The sequence below is a fragment of the Egretta garzetta genome, unplaced genomic scaffold (assembly GCF_000687185.1).
Source record: "Egretta garzetta isolate BGI_Z169 unplaced genomic scaffold, ASM68718v1 scaffold134, whole genome shotgun sequence".
NCBI lineage: Eukaryota > Metazoa > Chordata > Aves > Pelecaniformes > Ardeidae > Egretta > Egretta garzetta.
In genome coordinates this window covers 532,200-551,217 of record NW_009259422.1, presented here as the reverse complement: position 1 = coordinate 551,217, position 19,018 = coordinate 532,200, and the positions used below count along the sequence as shown (strand labels likewise).

Below are 19,018 nucleotides of genomic sequence, written 5' to 3'. Positions count from 1 at the left end.
TCCCGGTAGGGGTCCGCGGGTGGCGAGGAGCGCTACTCCCGACCGCTCCGCCAGCGTGCAAAGGTCACAGCTCGAGCCCCTTGCACAGAAAGAGAAACAAAGCGGAGCTGACAGCGATTTGCATAAACCCGAGAATATCTGCCCTTCCTCCCCACCCCCGGGAGCGATAAGTAAGGATCTTATGACAAGGAACCCAACAGCACATTCCAGCTGGCAGCTCCTCCCAGGCTCTCAATAACACCAGCCCTTGCTGCCAGATGGAGAATCTTTTACATCATCAGCAAACCGCGCACGGCCTAGGCCGCAGGGGGGAACCGAAGCCCCCTGGCAGCCCCACAGCCTGTTTTCCCCGGGGCTTCGACAGGGCCGTGCGGTTCTGCCAAGCGGCCCGGCCCGAGGAGCGCAGATGGCTCAGTACGCTGTCAGCGCTTACCGTGGGGCTGGAGCACGCTGCTGCTCACAGGAGGTGGGCTGCTGTTCGGTTGCCTGAAGAGATGGTTATTAGGGTGGTTCGGGGGCGGGCTGGATGGCTGAATCCGTAACCTACGCAGGGAAAGAAGCACCTTTTCAGCATGCCTGCTCCTCATTAAGATGCCTTTTCAACTGAGAGAGCTGATGCCAAATGCTGCGCTTCTCTCGGTTTACATAAACACCATGAAGCCCTTGTTTGGGATCCCAAGCTCCTTACAGCTCGGCTTCTCCTCCGAGAGCCACCAGACTTGCCAAAGTCAGAGGTAGCGAGCATAACCCGGTGGCTACAGCAGAAACCCGGGCACAAGGGCACCGCGGGCTCGCCTCCTGACTCGCTGTGGCCGGTGAGAAACCTCCCTTTCTCCTTCCCCATAATCCAGCCCGTCTCACCCACAAGTCAGGGTGCTGAAGTCAGGGACGGTGACCTAAGCAAAAGCCCGTAAAGGTGCAAGACGTCCAGCAGCAGCTCTGAGCGGAAAGCGTGAGAGAAACCGGCTGCCGAAGGGAACGCATTTTCAAGCCGGTCGAAAGGGAACTGTTGATCATCCGTTCAAAGTGGATTTGTGCCTTCGAATCATGTTTCTCTGCTTCTAAAAGCCCTTCAGACAGCATCCAGCTAAAAGGACCAGGCACGTTCACCTGGGAACTGGCAATGCCATTCTAACTCTATACGCTTCCAGCTCAGCCCCGGATTCTCCTAAGTGCATTAGCTCATCCCTGGGCTTGAGTAAAACGCATTTCCCAGAGCTTTACTAAAGCGATTTCTTTACCTCTGAAGCTGGTGGGTGAGCAGAGCTGGCTGGTTTTCACATGGAGCTTGCAAGGGTGGAGATGGCTGGGGTGGCCGGATACAGTCCTGACCCAGGCACCAGAAGAAAACAAGAAGCATTTGCGATCAATAATGGCTCAACTAGTAAATTTAAAAGACACCACTTGGTGAAGTAGGACATATCCAGATTCACCCAACACTCAGTCCCAGACTGCAGCCCTGGCTATCGCAGCAGCCGTGCAAACACCATTGCTGAAGTCCTTCAGGCTTCTCACTACAGCAAGCCGAGCAATCAACCCTCCCCAGTCCCACCGGGACCTGCTCAGTAGTTGTATCTGCAGCCACGCAGGAAAACACAGCTAAGACTTCAGAAGGCCTGGCTCGGGCTCCCGTACCTGAATCTGCTGATGAAGGATCTGATGGTGCTGCTCCTGCTGGTACAACATGTGCTGCTGCTGTGTCTTCTCCAGTGTCCTCTCGTCCATGTGCCCACCATACATCTTCTGAAGCTGCTCGCACTCCTGTAACGAATCCAACGCTCCCTCTAAGTGACCTTTTTTGTGCCCGGCACGCGTGCTGTGCGAAGAGGCACTCTCAGCAGCCTACCCGCCTGAAAAAGCCAGTAACGAAAACCTAATCCATTTAATTTGACATGATCAGGTGTGCAGTAACAGGGCTAGCTCAGGCCTCGGACAACAGAAAAGAAACGGGTGCACATGACACCAAGCTGGCAGCACCACGTTCCCTTAAAAACACAAGCACAAAGCTCTAGTAACAATAATTTTGAGGTGAAAAGAGCATCTCATATTTCTACTGTGTTGCAAGGTGAAAGTCCTGTCCTGGGGCCAAATCCCACTTCAAGCCATTGGTAAGACGCACGCTGGCTGCGTAGGGAATAGCATACAACGCACTCCAAACTCTGGCGGGAGGAACTGCCCCTTTCCTGGGACGCCCTGGAACAGCCCCAAAACTTTGCTGCCGCAGGGAATGCGGGAGAGCAGCAGCCGCAGTCTGGCGGCGCCGGCAGGGCCGCGAGGGCAGGCAGAGCAGTCCACGCCTGGGCACAGCACGTGCTTTGCTCCCCAAAAAGAGGGGGCGGAAGCCCCCGGCGTTCCCAGCTCGCAGGTGAACAGCACGTACGTTTAGAGGACACTCAGCAGGGTGGCTGCGGACAGAGGGGGGAACAGCTCTGGAACAGCTCCTCGGCTGGAAAGCCACTGCCTCTCCGCAGCCAGTAGCGGTAAAGGTTTTGCCTTCTGCTTCCTGAAGCAGCACGGCTGAGGCAGTAAGAAGCCCTTGCAGAGGCTCTTTCGAGGCTGCCCTCCCCCCCTTTTACCTGCTGAAGCTGTTTGATGCTACTGTTATTGCCCATCTTCTCCAGGTGGGCTTTGAAAGCCTGGATGCTGGCAGCACCGTCAGAGAAGCGCCGAACCGGGGAGAAGCGTTCGGTGGGGAGGTGCAGAGTATTTGAGTCCTTGTAAATAGAACTGAACACATGGGGAAGCGGGTTAGTGATGCCAGCTAAAAAACAGACTCCGGTACAGAGACACTGAACTTACACCAGCCATGCCAAGTTCTGCCTGCCCACTCACCCAGCATAAATTGTGTTTTGGACCAAGAAATAAAGTGCCATCATCGCTGTGAACAGGAAACGGGATTACCAAGTATCCTCGGTGCCTGGGCAGGTAAATGTGGTTTAAGGTTGGAGACGACCCAGCCACAAGGCAGATGCCAGGCGGGCACCAACTCCTTGTCCATCCCTACAGATGCATCTGTCCCTCAGATTTTTTTTTTTTTTTTCTTTTTTACAGAAACCATTCAGCATCCTAAAAATGTAAATTCACCTCTTCAGCAGCCCCTTCCTGAGCCTTCCAGCTCCCCGGGGCCCCTGACTACACCTGGTGCCTGCTGAAGACAGGAGGGACACACGGAGAAAGGAGCCTGGCGTGTTCTGCAGCCTCGGCGGAGGAAGGGGGGCTGGCATCTCCGTGCTTAGAGACGCACCAAATTAAAAAATAAAAAAGAGGGCAGGCACGTAACTCTGCACAGCAGGGGGAATCTTCCCAGCGCATTAACCAAGCTGTCACTTCACATCCAGAGCCTCCCAGTTGCCTGGATGCCTGGCACTGGGCAATCAGAATGGGTACATCTGAAAAGCAGGCATAGCCAGTATCGAGGCAACTGCGCCCGAGGAACTGCAGGCGCTTTCCCCTCACAATGAGGTTTCTTCTTCACCATCAGAGGGAGCCAGATTTTTTTTCAGGAGCTGTTTTCTCCCAAAGTTGGTGCTCCCCATTATCCAAGCCAAGCACTAAGCTCCTGCCCTGCCGTTAGGTGCATCCTGTATGGACGTTAGCAAAGCTAGCTTTCCACGCACACGTCACAGCGTGCCCTATAACGAACGGCAGCAGGTTCCTCTGCCTGCCCCGATGGCTGCTGTGCAAATGCAATCCGTGCACCCCAGCAAACAACAGCTAACGGGATGGGCTCCAGCTGTGGCCTTCGTCTGCGAGAAGGGCGTGGAGATGTGGTCTTCACAGCAGCTCTGACACCCTGGCGCTGCACCCACCAGGAGCCCACCTGGCTGCTCACCGGCGCGGTCCTGAGCTGCATTACTGCAGGCACGTTCCCGCCCTGGCCGCTCAGGCTATGGCTCGCTACAGAAGCCTCTCCCAAGAAGTGAAACTATTTCTCCCGGGGAGGCTCCCCCTTATCAGAAGGTGACCGATGCTGGACCATTTCCAGCATGCTGGGTTCAGCTCCTGTCACTCGGTCTGCCTTACCAGGACGTACTCTGGTTTCTATACATGACACACAACTCTCTCCCAAGGACAGAGCTGTGCCCCTGCCTTTGATGCCACCCCATCCGTTATCCTGGTCCATTTGATCTCCTGGTGTATTGATGGAAAGCAGAAGCTACAGACAAAACTATGCTGAGGCTCCCAAGCCCGTGTGGCCAAGGCCTCGTGCAACTGTCGTACTTCAATTCTGCTTTCAGATACTAAGTTATCATGACCAAAACCGGGTGCTACCTAAGAAGATGGCTTAAAATATGTCAAGCGCTAAAATAAAACCCACCTGCCGTTCAGTAACTGAGGGCTATTTATGTGATGGCACAAGACTGCCAATGGTTTCTGTGCCCTACGTGTCTGGGACACAACATGGGGCAATCAGTTTAGGCCTTGGTCAGACGAAGTTGCTGTGATTTCGCAGGTAAAACACGAGGCAGGCTCACAGCACGTTACGACACGGAGGGTGGAATGAGCAGATACCACCCCGTTCGTGATGCAACGGCCTCAGGACTCCAAAGCCAAGAGGCAGAGGCGTATTTACAGGGTGAGTGCGTTTTAACAGTCTTGTAAAAAAACGGATTCCTGCGGTGCGTGAGGGACCCGGCTTACCTTTATGATTTGAAGCAATCTTTAAAGCAGGACACAGCACATTCTGGTTGTTTTGCAAGCTGACTCCTCTTCCTATCAAGCTGTGACCCTAGAAATCTTTCCCCTCCTGCCCTTCTCATCCCCCGAGCACCTCTGTCAGGGAGTAACTTCAGGGTATAGGGATGTTTATCTTGGTTTTCCCGAGTTCCAGCGTGGCACTAGCGCTGTCTCGGTCTGCTCAGAGTTCACCTGCCTCTGCTGATTACATCAGTGCTCAGCTCAGCAGGTATCTGGCTACAATAAAAAGTGCTTTGTCAAGCTTGCCAGCGTGAGCTGGCTGAAAGGTGGGACACGAGCACTGATTTTGCCTGGTAGGCGACTGCTTTCTCAAGGGGCGAGACCAGCAGGCAGCAAACTCCGCAGTTTGCGGCTGGGTTGCACTCTCCGGTTCAGAGCGCCAGTTTTTAAGCTCCCTCTGTGGCATCAGCATCTCCGGTTTGCTGCCGTGGCAAGGACTCTCCGTCAGATGAACACCTCTCTCCATCAGGAGTGCCCCACCAGCACATTTTGAGAGTGTTCAGACCCAATCTCCAGAGGTTCCCTCTTTCCCAGGCGTGATTTTTTTCTTCCCACCCCAGCTTCCTTGCCCCACATCATTCCCATCAGGGGTTCAGATCAGAAATAACATGACTCTTGAGGAGCTTTGCAAAGAGACTTTGCAGTCAAAACACACAACTCTGGTGCAGAACAGTGAGGTTTCTAAGCTCTGGTGTAGATGACCTGGTGCAGCGTTTTGCCTGCCCCTGCCTCTGAAAACGTTCCGTAGAAAACCTGCTCTCTGCCGCTAGCTTGACACCTACCATTACAAGAGAGAAAAGCTCTCCTCTAGAACGCATGGCTGATTCCCAAGCCTTCTGCGACGGCAGCCGTTCTGGCAAATCATCCCCAGCCACAAAAACGGGACCGGGGGGGAAGAGCCAGCCGATGCCTGCCCCTGAATTGCTTCTGTCTGCAGGCACGGAGCAGAAGTCCCGTGTCGCCAGCGTGGTCAGACACCCTCTGCTCTGTGGGCCTGCTCTTGGTACTTGTGCCTCCTCCTCACCCCTCCCTGCCAAGCGGGATGTCCTCAGTGCTCCGTTCCAGACGACATCTGAGCAGGTTTCCTGGCGCAAAGCTGCCCGAACGGCCGGTGCCATTACTCACCGGTGCTGATCGGGTACCAGGTGTGGAGCCCAAGCCCGGGGTCGGAAGGACTGCTGTCCTAGCTGCCTCTGCAAGTCTGGAGGGATTTCAGCTGTAGGGTTGGTCATTGCCAGAGTGTGCCTTTTTGACCTATTTGCCAAGTATCTGCAACAAGCAGGAGCACATTTTATAAGAGACTGATGGGAGTACTCCAAAAACAGGGAGCGTTAGATAATCCAGAATAAACGGGAAGGAAGAATGCTTGCTGCAGTGCTCAGAACCAACGGGGGAGAAGCACGCCATGGACACGCTGCCCATGCCCGTCACATCACTGGGTCTTCAGCGCTTAGGGGACAAGTGTAGTTTCAGCTGCTTGTGCGCTACTGCCAGCCTCGGGAGGCAAGAGGAGCCATTTGCGGCAGGAAAGCCGCGTTTCACCTCAAGGGGAATGCTGGTATATCCCTTTGGGAATACCCAGGCGACTACCCGCCCTCAACGGGGATTCACTGCAGTACAGCAGGTCTGCCTCCCTCTCCCAAGGCCCCACTGAGCCACGGGGAAGTCTGCTGCGCGCACGGAGCCAAGAGACGAGTCACGGCTAATCCTAGCGAGGGCTGGCTGGAGCTGCTGCTGAGCTGCACCCTTGCAGGATGGCCTTTGCACTTCAGACCTACCCTGGGATGCCTCGGGCCCAGCCGCGAGCCGCGGCCAGCTTGTCACAGGGTGCAGGGAAGGGTGCACGAGGGCCACCCCGCCAGAGATTACGGGTGGGTCGAGCCCCCGGCTGCCTGGGGAGGAAGGAGCAGGAGGAAGGGCGCGCGGCTGAGGAAGGGCTGGTGCCCAGCCCGGTCCCCGTGCGCCATCTAGTCCCTGCTCCGCTCGCCAGGGAGTCGGAAATCGCCCAGCCACGCGCAGGGCAAAGCCAGCGAGGGAAACTGAGCAGCGAGAGGGTCCCTTCCTCTGGAGCCGCAGCCCCCTGTGCCAAGGCTGGGCTTGCCTCTTAGACCTGGGGGCAGCAGCTTAAACTAAAGCACGCTCTTGCACTGGAACTGAGAGACTTCAGCTCCTTTGCAAACCCTCTAAAGAGCGGGGCAGCGCGCAGGACAAAACTAGGAGCCTCTGCTTGGGCAAGGATGTGACGAAGGGCCACGCGGCGGCTGGCCTGAACTGCTGGTTACTGGCCACAGCCATGCGCAGGGCAGCGGGGGGCACAGAGCCAGAAGAGATAACGACCGGAGTGCCTACCCAGGACGCCCTGGCTTGTGACGAGCTGGGGGGCTAGCACGTTACCCACTCAAGGCCGGGTGGGATGAACGCCCACTTATGAACTCAACTGTTTCTACTCTGGTGAGCCAGCGGCAACAAGGCAGCTGCAGTGACTGGGACAAAGACCGCTCGGCAGGGCTGCCAACGGGGAATTCTCACCTCCACTCTTTTCCCCTGCTAAGGCTCCCCGCAGCTCCAGCTGGTGAAGCACAGAAGGGCAGCAAGCAGTACAGTTGCTGCCTTCTCCAAACGCAGCCTCCCTTCGCTGGCTACCGAAGCCACTCAGGCAGAAGACAGCAAGTTAACAGAACGAGGAGCGCTTAGGCCTTGTGGTAACTTGCCAAAGTCTGTGCCATTAGCTGTTTAAGAATCATTTGAGGCAGACGGGGAAAGTTTCCCGAAGAGCTTTACAGCTGTGGTTTGCTAAGATCATTTTATTTCAGACCTCCAGGGAACAATCCAATCATGAGCTATAGCAGCGTTTCGGGTGGAAGAAAGTTTCCCAAAGCTCCAAGGGGATGTGACTGTTCCCTGGAACAGAGAAAAGACTATGCTCTGTTTTCAAGGTCAGATTGAGGAGGGCAGAAACTGCTCGCTGGTGGCTGCATACAGAGTGTTCGGAGCGGTGTTCTGAGAAGCTAAATATTTGCATCTGGCCCTGATGTTAACGCTATTTACCCTTCTCCTCTGATGACTACTGACATGTTGCAACATAAGGGGGTGGAGAGCAAGTTAACACACAACCTGGACGGGGCTTTTTCTGGGCCATCTGGTGGAAGAAGAACATGTGGTATGAAAGGACTAAGGGCAGCACCGCCGAGAGCAGCTGAGTGAGCTACGGGTCCAAGGAGACTCGCCTTTTGGTGGGATCTGAACCTTTCAGTGGCTTGCAACCTACCAAACCCTGCACGTGGGTTTCAAAATGTTTCCAGCTGAGCTAATGCTTTAACTTAAAGACTCAACCGAAACCCTAGGATTTAGAACAGGAGAGGTGAAAATCTGCCCAGGTAAGATGTCCAGGCATCCCCTTGCCAAGAACCAGACTGACCCGATTTGCGGAGTCAGAAAGACTGTCTGCCATCTGAGGTGTTGCCAGTGGACGTTACGGCCCCCCCCCCGCCCCAATTACAACTGTTAATAGCTGCCTAGGCAGCACAGCGGTGTATACAGCCCGCGTTCCTCAGCCCCGCTAGGGAGGACAGCACACAGCTGGGTACAGCAGCTTCGCAGGGGCTGAGCGCAGGCTCCAGCGCCTGGAGGCGCAGGCTCTTCGCCGGCTCAACGCTCCGGCTGAGCCTCCTTTCCTTCACCGCGCTCCCCTGCAGCTGGGGCGGGTCGTGAGCAGGCACCTCCCCACTACCGTGGCTCGGGGGATGAACGGCAGCTGGTGAAGCTGGAAAATACTGTGAGAGTGAGCAAAGATGAGGGTGGGGAAGACCTAGAGTCTAAGACCACGCAGAAAACGCAAGACGTGCTCTGCTGAAGGGCTGGGTCAGCTCAGGCAGGGCTGGAAGCGAGTTCTTTCGCAGGTACCAGCTCTGACTTTCTTCTAAGCTCAGGAAGGCAAAAGGAGTCTCAGCGCACGCTCTGCACAGTCTGTCACTGCACACACCCACCGTTCAAATCCCCCCTTGGCCCTGGAGCACTGAAAGGAGAGGAGCTGGCAAGGGCTCTGGAGCACAACCTCTGCCCACCCCAGTGTTTCTCTGCCTGCAACCCACCCCCAATCCGAATCCTTCTCCCAGGTGCAGCCCCTGAGGAAACGCTTCCTTACGTGAGGTGGTGGCCGCTACAAACGGGGGGATCCAGAAAACTTTTCAAGTTTGAGGGAAGAAGTAGGAGCACTCCGTAACCACCCCCACCACACGTAGTGCACCAGCTGGTTAGCAGAGAAGGAACTACGCAAAAGCTACTAAGAAAATGTTAGCAAGGACATGGTTAGTGTTTTCACGGATTGAGAAAGTACAAGCGTATTCCACCCGCTTCCCAGTACGTGTTTGGAGCAGACAAAGAGAACAGAAGTTTCCAGCCTGATACCTAACAACCCTTTCCCTATCGGAGCAGACTATTTTAAGGCCTACTGCTAAAATTAGAAGCTAGAGGTACCCGTATTTCCAGCAAGCTCACTTTAAGGCATCAGAGTTGGATGTTTACTGCACGTCTCGATACAAAAGCTGCATCGACACCCAAGGCCACAGATGAGATCTTCCTACCTCCATCACTCAGCAGGGAGGGGTGAATCACTTAGCACTCATTTTGCAGGTTAGTGTGGATTGCATGCTGGTGCACACTAAGCAAAGGACTTCAGCGGTTTCAGAGTTTCTGGAGAACCTACTGCTCAAATGGCTAACCATTTCAGGGGGACTCCAGCTTTGTAAGCACCTCGTCGTGTCAGAGGAGTAATTGCCTACAGTAATCGCCTACAGTCAACACCCACAAGAACAAGAGAAATGTGGAGCCTTCGCTGTAATCGATGCTCCTGCCTGTGATGAGGTTGTGAGTGTTTTAATTCAGCTGTGGAACACCACAGGGTGAGCCTCTTTGAGGGTAATAAGGGCAAATGTTAACAGACTGGGGGTTACCTCTGCACAGCTTCCTGATCTGGCTCCCCGTCGGAGCTCTCCTCATCCACAGGGGTGACCGCTGGGACAGCCTGCAGAGACAAGAGAAGCCATGGGTTCCAGGAGGCAGCCAGCGTGGTCCCACCTCCCCCCCCACCGCCTCACCCTCCCAAAGAGGCTTTCACAAGAGTATGTGCCAGCTCCTCTGCAGCACCAAGGCCCCCTTCCGACATTCCTTCCCCAAACAACTGCCTGTACGAGGCTGCCGCTGCCTTTGGTGCTACCAGGAAAATTTGGTGATACAAATGCCTCGAGGAAGAACGCACAGTAACGCCCAAGACGGACACTCTAGTTTTCTCTACGAGATCAGCAAAGGAGAAGAAAAGCAACCATTAAAAACAAAAAAATTCATGTGTGCTTTGCCAATTCCCAAGAGGAATACCATCTCAGCCGCCAGCTACAGGAGAGCACAGCGGCTCTCCCACAAGGGGACAGAGCGCTCTGCCGCTCCGCAGGGGGGTGAACCTTTGGGAGCAAGCAGGCACACTCCCTGCAGCGCTTCCAGAGCGCTACGCTGTCTGCTGTGACCTGGAGGGCAGTCACCTCTGCCTGCGGGAGAAGATATTTATAAGCACGCCACCGCTTCTCTGCTTTCCTGTTGCTACTTACTGGTGTCATAGTGACGAGCGGAGACGGACCTCGAGGACGCTTCAGCAGTTGCTGTGCGTGTAACTGGATGTTGGCTCCGCCATCTGACGCCCGCCGCCCCAGAGGGCCCATGCCGTTCAGCAGCTGCAGGGTGGGGGGCTGCAGCAGGGACTGCTCCTGGCAAGCACAGACAGGGCAGTTAGCGCCCCCGCACCGCATCCCTCCGGTACCCGAGCGCTAAGGTCACAAGCCCAGATGCTGGCACGAGAGAAGACAAGCCTTCTGGGCCTCAGGAGAGAGGAGGGATTAATCCCCAACATCTCAGAGCTGGGGGGGGGGGCAGAGAGAGCCAGTGTCAGCGCCAGAGTGGGGTTTAACTCTCCGTTTCCCTGCAACTCTGCTTCAGTTGCCAGGCAGGCTGCAACCTGCAGCCCCGAAGCCAGGTAGCACGGCCCTATTTCTCCCCAGCCCAGTAATTAATTTCATATCGCGGTGTTCTTTCATTCGTCAGCTTTTTAAGTAACCAACAAGAATCACACCTGAAGAGACAGCAAGAGGGTAAGAGTCTTGAAGCTTAGGGAGCCCGAGGAATTGGCAAATAGAGCAAGCGTGAGCACAAACGCACAGCCTGCGGCAGGGAGCACGTGCAGCGGTCGGTACCTTGTATTCCAGCTGACCCGTGGGCTGCAGGTTCTGCCTAGGCAGCACGTTGTGCATGAAGTTCACATTCGGGGTCACCTGCAGGAACGGAGCCTGAGGAGTGACACGGGGGAAGCCAGGCAGGAGCTTCTGCAGATCTTCCATGACCTCCGTCCTGTGCAATCACATTTATAGAAAGGCGAATGAGCAAAGATGTGAGGAGAAGCACCCGTGGGCCCAGAGCTCTCAGCCTCCCTTCACAAAAGGCTTCTTATTGCTCTGGAAAATGGCGGCAGAGAGCAGCCAAGCCACTCTTTGGTTTTCGTTTGTCCTTTGTTCCCCCCTGAGTTGAGATTTGCCAGAAGTAGCTCTCTGCATTAACCTCGATTGCATTTGTCACAAAAAGCTTCAGCTAGGACATGACAGCAGTGCAGCTTAGGTGAGAAACCGGCTCGCACACCAGTCAACGCTGCTATAGCTTACACAGAGCTAACCAGGAAGAAGAGAAGGAAAGAATCCCATCCTCACCCTCAGCTGAAATATTAACCAAACTGTGCAATGGGACTAGGACATTTAAAGGGATGCTTTCGCTAAAGAGATACCTCGAATTTCTTTTTTTATCTAGCAAAAATCAAATTTGCAGAAATAACTCCAAGCCACTCACAGCAGGGGCAGGAAACCAAAGGTTTGGTACCAGCCATGATAGGGATACACGTGCTCATCACCACCTGGTCTGGCTAGAGTGGGACCCAGGGGCGTGCTGTGAAGTGTATTTCCCAGCCCAGAACCTGGAGACCACTGCCAGTCTCAAAGGCATCAACCCTTCTATGTACCACAGAGCCCAGAAGTCCCTTAAGGCATTAACCTCTCATCTGCCAGCACAGCAGCACATGAATAAATCTGCCGTATCTCAGAAGGACCAAAGTCATGTGCTAGGAGTAAATCTTCAAGTTCCCTTAGTCCTCCATCAGGGAGTTCAGAGTCCAACACTAACCGTGGGTCTGCTACTCCAACCGTGTGCCTTCTCATCGAAAGGTAACGGACCAGAGCTTCAGGTGATGGCTCTTCCCCTTCATCACTGTCCAAGTTCATTGTTCCGTCAGTCTGGGCAAGCAAAACGTTGGAGATGGTGAAATACAAGGGGAGGGTCAAGCAAGAGGCTTCAACGCAAGCCCGGGAAAAGAATTTGCAGGGGTCATCAAGGGGAGTACCTCACCTCTACAATTTGGTTTTCAGGGTTGATGAGCTGGACTTGCGGCACGTTGATGCTCATGGTATTGCTCGCCTGTTCTGTCTGCTGAGCAGAGAGATCAAAATCAGAAGACATGAAGGTAGCATCTCTTACAACCCCCTACAAACACTGCCAGATGAACACCGGTGCAGACCTAAGCACCCAGGAACAGGGAGGTTACCCTGGAGCCAGCGAAGTTCTGTTTATTCTTAATTCTGCAGAGGTCGCCTCATTTCCCCTCCTCACTTCTCCTCAGGCAGGGTCAGCATCTCTGCTGCTTCCCTTATGACCTGGCCTCTCTTAAAGCAAATACTCGTCTCTTGGACAGCAGCACAAATTAAGGAAGCAGCAGTGCAGAGCGGTCCTGGTCTGCAGACTCTAGCTCCCAACCAGTAACCCTCACGTTGCCTCCTCCTCCGTCGCTACGCTAAACGCAAGACTTAGTCTCAAGGGCATTGGCTAAACCCGGAGCCGTTCCTAATCTCAGGATTATGGCACCCTAAACACACACGAAGTTCTCAGACAAGGAACGTTTTGACACTCCTGCCCGACGCAAGCAGGATCTACCTGGATGTTAGCAGAGGTGGGGAAGGTCATGGTCCGTGGTATACTTGGAGACGCTGCAATGCGCAGATTCTTGTGTCTCTTCAGACGGTCGCAGAGCAGGCTGTAGATTGCACTGTAGTGATCATAAGCATCGGCTCTTAAGGACTAGAAGAGGAAAAAAGGAAAAAGCGGTCAGCTCTTTCTGTCAAGCAATAAAATACGCGCTGTACCGTGCTGAAGCAGCTCAGTTCCTAGAGGTGACAAGCAACAAACACGGCCGCTTGTTCTCCAGGGCAGGACGCGACTGTCAGCTGTGGTGTCTCACCTGGATGGTGCGCTCCTTGTCCAGCCCCATGTCCGCCATCGCCAGCAACACGTCCTCATTCAGCGGCTCCATCTGCCTCTCAGTCTTCAGGTGCTGACACTCCGCTATCAGCTGCAAGAGCACAGACACAGACTTCAGTGCTGACATTCCCAAAGGCACGCCGATGAGTCACAGCGCTCTGAAGAACCAATGCACCGGGCTGCGGCTGCAAGCTGGCGTCAGCTTTGAAGGCTGATGGTGCACCAATTCAAAACCTAGTGCCTCGGGCTCTCAGCACCAAGGGGAAAGATACAAAAATACACGCAGATGAGGAGCGACGTGGAAAGCAAGACCAGGAGACACAGAAAGGCAGCACATCGGCGCTTGGAACGAGAGTTCTCAAACAGCCAAAACGAATATTGCAGTGCTACGTGCCCGTCTGCAGCCCAGCAGGGACCAAGCAGACCGTGCTCCACACCAGCTCGCTTCTGCTTCTCACCCTGTCAAACTCCGCGTCGGCCTCCCCAAGCTTCATCCACTTGTGTTTGCAGATCTGCTCCATGGAGAGGCGCTTGCTCGGGTCCAAGACCAGCATGTGGCGGATCAGATGCTCACATTCTGCAAGGGAAGAGAGAGGCTGGGTAACCTGCAGGGAGGGACACGACTTCTGCAGGAGGCAGCCTTGCGCCGCAAAGGGGAAAGCGCTTCTCCGTGGGAAGTCATACATAGCAAAAACATTGCTTCTCCTTCCGCGCTGCGCAGCCGTTCAGCCCCCGACGCACCGCTTTGCTGCAGACGTTTGCTTTCCCCACGCTAGGAAGGAAGCCACCCAAGGCCACCGGGCCCCTGTGCTGTTTGCCGGAGCCCCTAGGTGGCACGCTGTCACCCCGTCCCTCCCCGCCTGTCGGCCTGGCCAGGAGACAGGACTGGCTTTTGGGGGTAGAAGGGCAAAGTATCCTCCTAACATCCCCCACTCAGCAACAGCTCGCCGTGAATGATTTCTCCACTGTACGAGGGGTGTGCTGCCAGCGTGGGGGGCTGCTGAGGCTCTCCCCCACGCGGGGTGGGATCTAAGGCTGCCTTCCAAGCACCACACGTTTTAGCAAGCATTTTCTGCGTGAAGACAACCTCTTCCCCACGTAAGGCGGCAGGCAAGGAAGCTTTCAGCTGGGAAACTCCACGCAGCCCATGCAAAATTATTCCTTAATCTGAGAGCAGGCAACCAAGAACCTCCAGATGACTCGTTCTTAAGTTGGTTTTATCTGCGAATAATCGCCTTTTCAAAACCAAGATTTATTACTAAAGCATTCAGAAGCAGTTTTGCAGAAAGGGGGCTTAGAACTTCCTCTCCGATGGGGCTCTTGCTGGAAATTCATGTGCCATAACGCTGTAAAGAGCTTCTTGTCTAAAACAGGTCTAGCCTCGATACTCCTAAATCACTGCTCCATTTTTAGCTTTCATTTCCCAAAATTTAGAAAGAGCCTATCTTTGCTTGCACTTTGTTACAGTTTGCACAGTTATATACGTGAAAGCTGAGATCCTAAGGAAGAGTATTTTGGTTTCTAAATTCTAGATTCGGACCTCATTTTAGCTTACGTTACAAACCACCATCCAGCGGACAAGCTTCCTGGCAAACCACTTCACTGCCCTATAAATCAACTGGTATGCTCTAATTTAAGTGCTCCAAAGAATCCGTAAGCAGAGACGCGACCAGCGCCGGCTCCGTGCACCCCTTACCTGTGGACATGAAAAATGGAATGCGGAATTTCCCACTGAGCACCCTCGCCCGCAGGTTCTGCAGCGTGCTCCCGTCGAAGGGCAGAGCGCCGCAGACCAGCACGTACAGCACCACGCCGAGACTCTGCGTCCAAAAGAGAGGGCACGTCAGCAACGTTAGAGGGGGAGGGCAGGAGGCTGCAGGTAACTGCGGTACAGGCCATTGAAATAGAGTAAGATAATAATAAAGAAAGAGCAAATCCCATTGGAAAGGACCTCGCTGACGTCCCAGGCCAGCCCAATTCCTCCCTCAAACCTCAAGCCTCATTTCAGGCTCTTTCAGCTCTGCCAGATCAAGCCCTGCTGCAGGAAGTACTCTGCCATTCAACAGCGAAGAAGGGAACCATATTTTTGGGAAACTAGATTAAAACGCATTTCTGGGCAGCTCATATTTTTGGCATCGTGCCTCCCGATAAAGAAAACATGGGACATAGTAGTCAGAATAAAATTCTAAAAGCACGAAAACCATTTCTTTGCCATATCGTGGGCTCTTCTCCGCGACAGGCACAAAGCATTCAGGAAGCAAAGCCAAACAAAACAGAGCAAAACCGAGATCCAAGTAAGAAAGAAAGAAAGAGGTTCGGTGCGTACCCAAATGTCGACCTTTGGGCCATCGTATTCCTTTCCTTCGAAGAGCTCTGGAGCAGCGTAGGGAGGACTCCCACACCAGGTTTTAAGCAGTTGACCAGGTGTGAAGATGTTACTGAACCCAAAATCTGAAAGAACAAAAGAGAACTGAGTAGAGGAGTAGGACCCGCTCCACCTATCCTAAACACAAGGTATTTACGTAATCTGCCACGTCTAGGAAAGCCCGGTACCGTCCCGTGACGGATAACCCATACGGCAGAGCAACAAGAGTGCAGAAGAGGCTGGAAGAGGAAGAGCAACGCTGAAACCACCTGGTCAGCGGGCAACCTCTCTCCGTACCGAGACAAAAGGCGACCAAGTCTTAACAGCGGCACATCCCTACGGTGTGAAACAGCCCATCTAAGCAACCTCTGCAAACCACCACCATTTAGGCCTGCGTCACACGCTTCGGCTTAGCAGGAACACACAGGTCTTTCCAAAAGGCTGCTCTTCGCTTTTCAGCCACGTGATTTCCATGCTGGAGTCAACACAGCAGCAATCAGACCAACCGGGCTTGCTTGCAAGTCGGGCGGACAGTTTGGAACGAGGCCTCCGCCTTACGTTCAAGAGATCCCACACAGATCTTGTGTGTTAATTCCCAAGCTTCAGCTTCACCCATGCCAAGTTCCACAACTTCGTTAGGGCCAGGGCGGCTGCCAGCAGGGACCAAATGCAGGCAGAGGGAAAAAGAATGGGAAATTTTGATTTTCCAGAAAGCACCACGCGAGCTGGAAACTCCAGTTACGGTGGGCAGCTCTACAAACCAAGTCAAATCATTCAAAGAGCAAATAATAAATCCCAAAAGAGAAATGAAAAGAAAGCTTTTAACCTTACGGGCAGTCAACCGTCAGCTTACGAGGGCGCTAATGGCATTCTCTGCTAATTAACCTGCCACCCCTTGGCACACAGCTGGGACTTGCACTGGAAGGAGAGTAAAGAAATCAAAGTCTGGATTCAAGAAAAGTGAGCGTTTTCTTATGAAAAGGAGGAATCCTCACTGATCGTGTCTTTCCCCTCAACTGAGAAAAGGCAAACGCGCGGTCACAGCGAGGCGCCCCCACGTCCCGCGAAGAGGCTGCCCTTCCAAGCAAGCGCTATCAGGAGGCGCCGTGCCGCAAAGGTTATCTGCAAACTGCCTTGCCTCCGCCTCTGCGAGGAGTGTGCTTAGCAGGAGGCCGAGTGACATTAATGCGCTCAGACGGGGCAACAGGGACATTTTTCACGGCATTTGCACCAGCAGCAGATCCTCACGGCAGGCTTCTGTGAGAAACGCTGGAAAAACCAAGGAGGGCCAGAAGTACTGTTTGCAAATCCTGACTGATTAAACCAAAAAAGCATCGTGGCAAAAATACAGAGTGCAGCGAGGGCCAACACCTCTGCGCAGGAGGAGGCACAGAAAACCCCGCCGACAACGCGCTAACGGGCGAGTCCGTGCTCCTGTTGCGACCGCCGCCTTCCTTACGGGATTTTCCGTGACCTAATTTCAGGTGAGTCTCCTCTCCTCCTTCGAGCAGCTTCTGCAGAACTCGGCAGCCCCCCTAGCGCAGCTCGGCCCAGCTCCTGCTAGCTCAGCTCCAGGAGGGTCCAGCCAACGCTCCGGCTTCCCGCCCCTTCGCAGGGGGCAAAATTCTCCACGCGGAGATGGTTTATGCTCGGGAAGGAGACCTAGCGTGGCGTGTTCCTGGGAGTAGAGGCAACGCTGCCCAAACCCCACCTCAAAGCAGAGCAGAGGGACGGCGAGTGCTCTGTAAGAGCGTGGCAGGATCAAACCAAGGCAGTTAAACACCCTTTGGGTTTGTGCTGTTGGAAACGAAGTCATCCAAACTTCCAAAGCGTGCGAGCAGTCAGCCCGTGGAGGACTATTTCGGGGAAACGGTACACAGCCACACAATCGACTTTTCCACCTCTGCAAGCTTTTGAGCTGTTCTGTCTCGCGGTTGAAGGAGGCCGCGTAACAAGCGCCTGAACTACGGCTACCAGAGCAAGCAAGAAAAGCCACAGCACTAAATGCGCTTCCATCTCCTAACGACAAAGCATTTGTGGCCAAATTTAGACGTAGACTCTTTCCGACTGTGCAAGAACAGGCTGGAATTGTGGTACTTCACACGTTTTGAGCAAATTATTCCGGTTTAGTTACTTTTATTTATCCTTGTACGTACTCGAGCGGGCTCTGCGGCACTTTGGGAACCAACCGTATTTTCAAAGCAGGGAATACCGCCCCGCACGGGACCAAGGACCGAGGCGTGCCCTGCGCTGCCGCCGAACGGACGCGCAACAGCTGCCCCCTGCAACCCTCTCTGCTGCCCAAGAGATTGGCTGGCTTTGAAACCTTACCCCTCTTTCACATGGGGTTGAAACTAGCCCACGGGGTCCCCAGCTCTTTTTGACAGCCGAGCGGAGGCGGCCAGAGAGAGCAACCCCCCAGTCTCTCCTTAGAGAACGGGACGGGGAGCGCAGAGACGCCGCGGGCGTGACGGTGCGCAGGCAGCAGGTCCTGGAGCTCCCACGGCTGCCCCGGATTTCAGGATGAAAAACCTCTCCCTGTGGAGAGCCGCTGCTCTCCCCGGCTCTTTCCAGCTCCGGGCGAGTCACGCTGCTCGTCTCTGCGGGGAGCTGGGGAGCCAGACGGCTCCGTCTTACACGAAGCACTGCTCAGTGGGAACAGCTTCCAGAACCCACCTGCGCTGCACGAACCGAGGTCAAGGCTGGCGAGAACAGCAGGCTTTGAAAAAGCCCCCTCAAAAGCTAAGGGGGGGGATTTGAAAGCCTCACAGCGACAAACAACAAAAAATCAAATCCAAACAAAAAAAACCCCGAACTACAACTTAAATAAACTTTCTTAAGAACTGTGACAAGTCACCCCAGTCTCAGGAGACATATAAATCCAAATGCCCAGGGAACACCCAGGTCTCCTTCCAAAGCAGATGCAGAGGGAAAAGGGCATTTTTAAAGAGCAAGGTAAAAGTCACAATGATGTGAGACAGGGAAAATATTTAAACACAGCATCTCCGTGCTGCAAACAAGCGGGCCCAGTCCCTCACATTTCCTCAGAGCAGAGCGCCTTGAGTGCCTGCACCCAGGGACTTTTACCCTCAGAAGGTGAAAGAGCGAGCGGACTCCTGCGAACAAATGCAAAGCAATGCATAGATCAGATTCCTCTCCAAAACCATACCCTAGGAAGGCCTGGGTATTTAGCAATAATCCCAACTCCTGGCTGAACTCTCTGACTGGGAGCACAACTGAACATAGTGCCAGAAGCTACTGACTCAGCCTTTGAGAAGGTACGCTGGAGAAAAAGCCTCCATGGGAAAAATGAGAGCGAGGGTAACGGCGCTTGTATCTTACTGTTTATGGAAAAATCATACAGTTGCAATCAATCAAAAAAAAAAAAAAAAAAGCCAAACCCAAAAAGCACACTTGCGTCGCCATCGAGTGAGAAGAGCAGCTTAACCCACTCCAAGAGTGCTACGCTATCTTGCTAAGCATCGGGTACTCAACTAGTGCGGAGTCGAGCGAGGTTCTCCTCCCCCTCTGCTCTGCCCTGCTGAGACCCCACCTGGAGCACTGCGTCCAGTTGTGGGCTCCCCGGATCAAGAAAGATGAGGAACTCCTAGAGAG

At 54.1% G+C, this 19,018-nt stretch overlaps 1 protein-coding gene across 13 annotated transcripts in view; it reads right to left on the bottom strand.

Moving 5' to 3' along the window:
• Positions 1–399: 399 nt before the first annotated feature.
• Positions 400–19,018, bottom strand: part of LOC104124581 (serine/threonine-protein kinase SIK3) — a 56,097-nt gene continuing 37,478 nt past the window's right edge. For 7 of the 13 annotated variants that reach the window (XM_035892503.1, XM_035892501.1, XM_035892508.1 and 4 more), the window contains 15 exons: positions 15,365–15,489; positions 14,735–14,858; positions 13,497–13,615; positions 13,019–13,129; positions 12,715–12,858; positions 12,133–12,213; positions 11,911–12,020; positions 10,938–11,091; positions 10,299–10,454; positions 9,651–9,721; positions 5,824–5,967; positions 2,577–2,727; positions 1,636–1,761; positions 1,242–1,327; positions 400–543 (listed from right to left, as the gene is read on the bottom strand). In XM_035892503.1, coding sequence (XP_035748396.1) covers positions 423–543; positions 1,242–1,327; positions 1,636–1,761; positions 2,577–2,727; positions 5,824–5,967; positions 9,651–9,721; positions 10,299–10,454; positions 10,938–11,091; positions 11,911–12,020; positions 12,133–12,213; positions 12,715–12,858; positions 13,019–13,129; positions 13,497–13,615; positions 14,735–14,858; positions 15,365–15,489 — 1,823 coding nt within the window. In that variant the 3' untranslated portion in view covers positions 400–422. The remainder of the gene's footprint in view (positions 544–1,241; positions 1,328–1,635; positions 1,762–2,576; positions 2,728–5,823; positions 5,968–9,650; positions 9,722–10,298; positions 10,455–10,937; positions 11,092–11,910; positions 12,021–12,132; positions 12,214–12,714; positions 12,859–13,018; positions 13,130–13,496; positions 13,616–14,734; positions 14,859–15,364; positions 15,490–19,018) is intronic. The other 6 variants (XM_035892502.1, XM_035892509.1, XM_035892504.1 and 3 more) reach the window with 6 other exon arrangements.